The following is an 8,772-nucleotide window of genomic DNA, read 5'->3' as shown; positions in this document are numbered from 1 at the left end:
ACGACACTCTTCAGTTTGGGTGATTTCGACTGAGTGGTCCATCTTGCTCCTCTAGTACCTCTGCGCCCGACCGACGATACCTGAGGTGCCCCCGGGTCTTAGCGCCCGACCGGACTCATGTGCCTGCGGCTCCGGCGACATAATGCGAGCGGTGAGCGCTGGGGAGAGAAGCGGTGGTGCAGGAGTCGGGGTGGGGAAAGGGGGCAATGGGGAGAAAGGAGCAAGGATTGCAGAGGGACGGGACAAGGACGATGAAGGGGTCTTACTAGGTTAATTCCCGGAATGGCGGGACTGTCATATGTTGAAAGACTGGAGCGACTAGGCTTGTACACACTGGAATTTAGAAGGATTAGAGGGGATCTTATCGAAACATTATTAAGGGGTTGGACACTTTGGAGGCAGGAAACATGTTCCCAATGTTGGGGGAGTCCAGAACCAGGGGCCACACTTTAAGAATAAGGGGAAGGCCATTTAGAACTGAGATGAGGAAAAACTTTTTCAGTCAGAAAGTTGTGAATCTGTGGAATTCTCTGCCTCTGAAGGCAGTGGAGGCCAATTCTCTGAATGCATTCAAGAGAGCTAGATAGAGCTCTTAAGGATAGCGGAGTCAGGGGGTATGGGGAGAAGGCAGGAACGGGGTACTGATTGAGAATGATCAGCCATGATCACATTGAATGGTGGTGCTGGCTTGAAGGGCCGAATGGCCTCCTCCTGCGCCTATTGTCTAAGGGCTAATGGTGGAAGGTGAGGAGTAAAGGAGCGGTGGAGGATGAGGGGAGCAAACTGTGGACCAAGGTGACGGTGTGAGGGAACAGCGGGGAATGAAGCTGCAACGCGGAGTGAGGAAGTAGCAAAGTCTGAAAGCTTTTAACCAATGCAGAACATGGAACCGCACAGGAACAGCCCCTTCGGCCCTCAGCGTTCAGGTTTTGGTTTATTATTTACTCGGGTACCGAGGTACAGTAAAAAGCTTTGTTTTACATGCTATCCAGTCAGATCAAATATACTCGGGATAGAAACAAGGAACTGCAAATGCTGGTTTACTGAGAAAAGACACAAAGTGCTGGAGTAACTCAGTGGTCAGGAAACATCTCCGGAGAACATGGATAGGTGATCTGCCCCATGCATCTCCTTTAAACTTTGTCCTCTCACTTTACAGCTATGCCCTCTAAATCTTAGACATTTACACCCTGGGAAAAAGGATCTGACTGTCTACCCTATCTCTGCCTCTCATAATTTTATATACTTCTAGTAAGTCTCCCCTCTACTTCTGTCGTTCCAGAGAAATCAATCCAAGTCTATCCAACCACTCCATTCAACTGAAACCCTCTAATCCAGACATCATTCTGGTAAACCTTCTGCCAGAGGAGCCTCAGCCTCTGACACGTGGTCGTTGTGGGCAGAAAGATCTCTTCCTCTTGTGTCTAGCTTCGGTATAAACCAGCATTTGCAGTTCCTTCCTACACAATATCCTTTGCTGCACTGTTCTATGTTTTATGTTGCTTCTCATCAAATCTGAATGAGCTTTAGCTGATGACGAGAGGATGTCCGAGCCTCGTTCACGTACATGGTCAAAGCCACAAACACACCAGTCCGCCCACAATAGCCCAGGTCCTTTGTGTGGGGATGTTGGCAGGGTTAGCGGCCCTCTGATTAATGTATTTTAATTATTAAAATTGTAATACCAATGTGTAACCCTATGAATATGTTCAAACAAACGAGATGGTGCTCGGATCAAAAAACATCGCCTCCCCGGAGCATCAGGGGCCAGACACTACTCCTGCCTTAGGCTTCATGTTAAGGACCGCATAGTGGGTGGATGGAACCAGCCGCCAGAGGAGGTAGTTGAGGAGCAGCATTTAAAAGATGCTTGGACAGGTGCACGGCACTTGGACAGGAAAGGTTTGGAGGGACGTGGGGCACACGCGGGCAAATGGAGCTAGTGCAGATGGGGCATCGTGGGTCGGCATGGGCAGGTTGGATCGAAGGGCCTGTTTCCACGCTGTATGACTCTATGAGCGGGAGTGCAAGGTGCGGTGTTACGCTAGGCGCCGTGTACAGAGGATAAACCCAAGCCTTTCGGGTCTGAAGAAGGGTCTCGACCCGAAACGTCACCCATTCCTTCTCTCCCGAGATGCTGCCTGACCTGCTGAGTTACTCCAGCATTTTGTGATTAAATACCTTCGATTTGTACCAGCATCTGCTGTTATTTTCTTATATTATATAAACCCAAGCAAGATGTGAACGTGGGGTGCGGACGAGCAACAAGGTCGGGGTGACGCTGGCTTTATCCATATCTGTCAAAGAAATGGGAAATGCGTGAAAGCGCCGCGGGCATTCGGCCCGTCCAGCTGCTGGTGCGTCTCCGGGGTGAGTGGGGCGAGCGGTTCAATGGGTTCCTGGAGCCCCGCGGCGGGGTCAGTCTGTGCCCGCTTTGTGATGCAGCGTTGCCGGGGCAGCGGGGAGCCCGGCCCGGCCCGGCACTGGGTCCGGACAGTCCTCGGTCCGGACAGCAGGCATGGCAGCGTGGGCAGCGCAGGACACTTGCCCCGGGCTCGGGGAGCTCGCCGGCCCGCAGAACGACCAAGGGGAGGGCGGGGGGAGCCGCTACAGCGAATGCACGCTGCTTGACCTCTGGTTCGAGGAGAGGAGCGACCTCCGCCATCTCCGCAAGATGAAGCCTCTGCCGTCTCAGGTGCCTGTGGTCCGGCCGCAGCGGGCAGCCCGTCGCCGCCTTTACATAGAAACATAGAACATATGTTCAAGAGTAGGCCATTCGGCCCTTCGAGCCTGCACCGCCATTCAATACGATCATGGCTGATCATCCAACTCAGTATCCCGTACCTGCCTTCTCTCCATACCCCCTGATCCCTTTAGCCACAAGGGCCACATCTAACTCCCTCTTAAATATGGCCAATGAACTGGCCTCAACTTCCTTCTGTGGCAGAGAATTCCACAGATCCACCACTCTCTGTGTGAAAAAAAACGTTCTCATCTTGGTCCTAAAAGACTTCCCCCTTATCCTTAAACAGTGACCCCTTGTTCTGGACTTCCCCAACATCGGGAACAATCTTCCTGCATCTAGCCTGTCCAACCCCTTAAGAATGTTGGAAGTTTCTATAAGATCCCCCCTCAATCTTCTAAATTCCAGCGAGTACAAGGCGAGTCTATCCAGTCTTTCTTCATATGAAAGTCCTGCCATCCCAGGAATCAATCTGGTGAACCTTCTCTGTACTCCCTCTATGGCAAGAATGTCTTTCCTCAGATTAGGAGACCAAAACTGTACGCAATACTCCAGGTGTGGTCTCACCAATGTCCTTTCCGCCCCACAGCCGGACACTGCAGCTGGGACAATCCATAACACTCCCAGCTAAAGCCACAGAGCTGAATAGCAGGGAAACAAGCCTTGTCTATGCCGACCAAGTCCCATTTGCCTGCGTTTTGCATGGAATTTAGAAGGATGAGAGGGGATCTTTATCGAAACGTATAAGATTATTAAGGGGTTGGACACGTTAGAGGCAGGAAACATGTTCCCAATGTTGGGAGAGTCCAGAACCAGGGGCCACAGTTTAAGAATAAGGGGTAGGCCATTTAGAACGGAGATGAGGAAAAACCTTTTCAGTCAGAGAGTTGTAAATCTGTGGAATTCTCTGCCTCAGAAGGCAGTGGAGGCCAATTCTCTGAATGCATTCAAGAGAGAGCTAGATAGAGCTCTTAAGGATAGCGGAGTCAGGGGGTATGGGGAGAAGGCAGGAACGGGGTACTGATTGAGAATGATCAGCCATGATCACATTCAATGGCGGTGCTGGCTCGAAGGGCCGAATGGTCTCCTCCTGCACCTATTGTCTATTTTCGTCTAAATCCTTTCTCTCTTGATTTGTACATATGAAACTATTTTTGCATTTGCACATATCTGTCCAAATATATTTTAAAAGTCATAATTGTATCCTCTGGCAGCTCATCCCAGATACGGACTACCCTCTGAGTGAAAAAGTAGCTTCAGATATCCCTCTTAAATCTTTCCCCTTTCACATTGCGCCCTTGCCCTTTAGTTTTAGAATCCTTTATCCTGGGGAAAAGTCCCTCCAGTCTGAAGAAGGGTCTCGACCCGGAATGTCACCCATTCCTTCTCTCCCGAATGCTTCCTGTCCCGCTGAGGTACTCCAGCATTTTGTGTCTACGGTGTGAAGCCGCACCTGCAGTTCCGTCCTACACATTGATATCGCACCTTTCACTTCTCTGTAGATCATAACAGATAGGAACAAAAATTAGGCCATTCGGCCCATCAAGTCTATTCCGCTATTTAATCATGGCTGATATATCTCTCTCTTCTACCTTCTCCCCACAATCCCTGACACTCGTACTAATCAAGAATCTATCTATCTCAGCCTTAAATATATCCACTGACTGCCTCCATCGCCTTTTGTGGCAAATAATTCCACAGATTCACCACCCTCTGACTAAAGCTGGAAACACAGCCACTTCCCCAAAGGGCAAACCGACCGACCAATGTGCTTCAGTGACGCCGACTGAGTGATAAATATCATCCCGAACTCAGAGATAATTCCCTTTCTCTTTGTAGTGCAGGAGGATGAGGGGTGATCTTACAGAGGGGGTATAAAATCTTCAGAGGAATAGATCCGGCAGATACACAGAGTCTCTTGCCCAGAGTAGGGGAATCGAGGACCAGAGGTCATAGGTTTAAGGTGAAGGGGAAAATATTTAATAGGAACCTGAGGGATAACTTTTTCCCACAAAGGGTGGTGGATGTATGGAGCAAGCTGCTAAAGGAGGTAGTTGACTATCCCAACGTTTAAGAAGCAGTTAGACAGGTACATGGATATGACAAGTTTGGAGGGATATGGGCCAAACGCGGGCAGGTGGGACTCTAGTGTAGCTGGGACATGTTGCGTGTTTCCACGATGTATCTCTATGCCAACCTGTTGTATTCACTTTGGGGCTTCAGCCGGTGTCTCGCCTGATGTCTGACACAGCGGCATTTACCTGAGCAATGTCTGCGTGCAATAATTTGTAATGTCTCTGTAATGGGTGTAGTGCACTGAGCCACAGGGCATAACATGCAAGTAAGTGCATTTATTGGAAAACATTTCCAACTGTGAAACAACGATATCTTTCCATTGAACCGTAATTATTTTACAACCTCAAGGACGTCACGGTGGCGCAGCGATAGAGTTGCTGCCTTACAACGCCAGAGACCCGGGTTCGATCGCGCCGAACGGATGCTGTCTGTACGGGGTTTGCACGTTCTTCCCTTGACCGCGTGGTTTTGTTTCTCCGGGTGCTCCGGTTTCCTCCCACACTCCAAAGACATACAGTTTGTAGGTTAATTGGCCCGGTATAAATGTAAATTGTCCCTAGTGTGTGTAGGATAGTGTGCGAGGGTCGCTGGTCGGTGCGGACTCGGTGGGCCGAAGGCCCTGTTTCCGCGCTCTGTCCCTAAACTAAACTAATGATCCATATGTTTGTCATTGAGTTGCATCTCTTCTGCTCCTCCTGGGGTAATTCTACTTCCCCCCCCCCCTAATATATGACAGTATTATCAGAATCAATTATCAGCAAATCTTGAAATGAGTTTTATTTTCAATTGTTCCTTTGCAGTATGAATATGCGTATCGAACAATATATGAGGATTCCTACATCGAGCCAGAGGCACCACGGCGATGTAAGTGATGGTAAAGCTGGTATAGCACACTTGAAACTTGAGGGAGATGTCAGCAGGTGGAATGTGACAAATTGTGGATGATCAGCCATGATCACGGTGAATGGCGGTGCTGGCTCGAAGGGCCGAGTGGCCTACTCCTGCACCTATTGTCTATTGTATCACCCTCATCGAAGCCAACGAGTTTGGCTCTTGTGGTTTGAAAGTCCGTTGTATCCGGGCACCGCAGTGCTTATCTAATCCTTTACATTGTTCACAAATCAACTTTATTTTGTCGGTGTTGGAAAAAAAACAGCAGGTGCTGATTTAAATAGACGATAGACACAAAATGCTGGAGTAACTCAGCGGGACATCTCTCATCTCTCCAGAGATGCTGCCTGTCCCGCTGAGTTACTCCAGCATTTTGTGTCTATCTTTTATTTTGTAGGTGCTCGCCTTTCTTTACAAAGCTATCTTGGATAAATTGCAATTTAAAGTAGCATCTACATCCTCGGTCTGAAGAGGGGTCTCGACACGAAACATCACCCATCCCTTTTCTCCAGAGATGCTGCCCGACCCGCCGAGTTACTACTCTAGCTCCAGAATTGCACAGTTGGATTGTTGCTACAGGGCAGAGTAGTTAGTTCCATCATCTTCCACCCCCGGCTCCTGTAGAACAGCCCACACAGGCCCATCTCCATTCTTTCCACCTGTAACACTGCATGTACCTGCCCATCAATTTAAAGTTCCCAGTTCACCTTTGCCAACTCTGTATTCACATCCTCATACTTCATAAGCACATTAATTGATAAGATTTAGGAGCAGAATTGGGCCAGTTATTCGAAGATAGACACAAAAAGCTGAAGTAACTCAACGGGTCAGACAGCATCTCTGGAGAAAAGGAATAGGTGACGTTTCCGATCGAGACACTTCTTCACCCGAAACGTCACCCATTCCTTCTCTCTGGAGATGCCGCCTGACCCGCTGAGTTACTCCAGCTTGTTGCGTCTGTCTTCGGTTTAAACCAGAATCTGCCGTTCCTTCCTACACATCTTTGGAAAGATGAAGACTGCGTGCGTTTTTTAAGGGTATGTGGTTCGATGTATCCAGTACCCTGCACGCAACAAAGGCTTTAGACTGTAGCTCGACAATGACCTGACAATAAACTGAAATAAACTGACATCTACCTGGCAGTGGTTATTCACAAAATGCTGGAGTAACTCAGCAGGTCAGGCGGCATCTCAGGAGAGAAGGAATGGGCGACGTTTCGGGTCGAGACCCTTCTTCAGACTGATGTCAGGGGGGCAGGTCAAAGGAAGGATATAGGTGAAGACAGGAAGATAGAGGGAGATCTGGGAAGAGAGGGACAGAGGAACTATCTAAAGTTGGAGAAGTCGATGTTCAGCGGTATGAACATCGACTTCTCCAACTTTAAATAGTTCCTCTGTCCCTCTCTTCCCCTCCCCCTTCCCAGTTCTCCCTCTATCTTCCTGTCTCCACCTATATCCTTCCTTTGTCCCGCCCCCCTGACATCAGTCTGAAGAAGGGTCTCGACCCGAAACGTCACCCATTCCTTCTCTCCTGAGATGCCGCCTGACCTGCTGAGTTACTCCAGCATTTTGTGAATAAATACCTTCGATTTGTACCAGCATCTGCAGTTATTTTTTTATATCTTATTCTACCTGGCAGTGGCTTACGCTTGTGTGCATCGCCACTGCTCTTTAGTTTAATTTGAACTATGACACAAAATTCAGTAAGCAAAAGATATAAGCTTTGATTTACAATTCTGTCTAACATTATTGTTACAAAATGGTTGTCTCCACAGACATTAAAAGTGAGGTGCATGCGTATCCTGGGCACCAGCCAGAGTTAAACCCTCCGTTCACCAAGATATTCCCAAAGACCACGTACATGGTGGATTATGTGGACCCCGTACACCATCTTCACCCTCTCCTGCAGTTTGAGCCGGGCGGAGGGAAGGGCCAACAGCTCGGATATTGCGGCCCATCGGTCACACCAGAGGCGGAGAAGCAGCAATTGTGTTTTTCTTACATTCCTCTGGAACCCTGCTCGTCCACTGAGGTAGAGGTCCCGTATTGTGGATCTTTCGTCCCGACCAAGTGTCCTTTGGGGGCGTGCACGGCGGCGTTTTGCCAGCCTTGCACACCGGCTGCAGTAGCTCCAGGCCCAGGTCTGTCAGCCTTCTGTGGACCCGGAGTTCCCTGAGGAGAGTCAGGGAGAGGAATTCGTCAAGCGCCGCAGTAATGGATGGGAGAACGCAATGAGACTCCCATTGTAATTAATAGTCTGAAACGACTCAAATAAACAGGGAGTGGTGTCTATGTACCCCGTGTGCTGAGAATGTGATTTTTATTTTACGTTGAAACCGTTTATTGCTCAGTCCATGACCGACTTCAAGAAATAAACTTTTTGATGTTTAGTAACGGAAACGCAGAGATGCGGCGAAAGGCGGCGCAGAGGGAGGGTCTCGACCCGAAACGTCACCTATTCCTTTTCTCCAGAGACCCGCTGAGTTACTCCAGCTTTTTGTGTCTATCTTCGGAGTAAAGCAGCATCTGCAGTTCCTTCCCACACCGAGGGAGGGACATGGAGAGTCTCGGGATCCTCGCTGTAAACTCCTCATTCCTCGGGCACCCGGGGAATCTGTCGTATGTGCCTGCTAAACTCTGGAGGCAAGTCAGTGAGTTCCTGCAGACCCTCCAAACCAAGTGGGTATTTAATGGAATCCATGCTTCAGGACAGCGTGCGTTTGAGTTACTTCAGAAACATGTCTTTTATAAACTTGCATAAAACGTCAGAGATTATTTGATCACAAAATGTTTGAGTAACTCAGCGGGTCAGGCAGCATCTCTGGAGAGAAGGAATGGGTGACGTTTCGGGTCGAGACCCTTCTTTAATGGGGTGTGGCGATGTGTGAGGCGCAGGTTAACAGTGAGGCAACTGAAGGTTGTTATTTGTTTGTACTGAACCATTGACTTGTGAATCTGTGTACTGACAGATAAGGTAAGTAAATGCAGCAAATAATTGAATATTATCCTGAAGTGCCTCGTCTGTCATTGGCATACAGCAAGGAAACAAAGCAAATAAACAGG

At 48.9% G+C, this 8,772-nt stretch overlaps 2 protein-coding genes across 2 annotated transcripts in view; one reads left to right on the top strand and one right to left on the bottom strand.

Annotated features, from left to right (window-relative positions):
- Positions 1 to 8,772, bottom strand: part of alg9 (ALG9 alpha-1,2-mannosyltransferase) — a 166,529-nt gene that overhangs the window by 117,645 nt on the left and 40,112 nt on the right. The window lies entirely within an intron of this gene.
- On the top strand, positions 35 to 7,885 carry cfap68 (cilia and flagella associated protein 68). Its single transcript, XM_078426612.1, has 3 exons — positions 35 to 151; positions 5,620 to 5,683; positions 7,485 to 7,885. The coding sequence occupies exons 1-3, from the start codon at positions 143 to 145 to the stop codon at positions 7,883 to 7,885; spliced, it is 474 nt and encodes a 157-aa protein (XP_078282738.1). The 5' UTR covers positions 35 to 142.

Source organism: Rhinoraja longicauda, chromosome 32, assembly GCF_053455715.1.
Source record: "Rhinoraja longicauda isolate Sanriku21f chromosome 32, sRhiLon1.1, whole genome shotgun sequence".
Lineage (NCBI taxonomy): Eukaryota > Metazoa > Chordata > Chondrichthyes > Rajiformes > Arhynchobatidae > Rhinoraja > Rhinoraja longicauda.
Note: the sequence above shows the minus strand (reverse complement) of the source record. Positions and strands in the feature narration are given on the sequence as shown.

What these genes read in the sequence shown, in the direction of transcription:
- cfap68 (XM_078426612.1), top strand. An exon ending in GCCAGAGGCACCACGGCGAT is followed by an intron (nt 5,684 to 7,484) that starts GTAAGTGATGGT and finishes TTGTCTCCACAG; the next exon opens with ACATTAAAAGTGAGGTGCAT.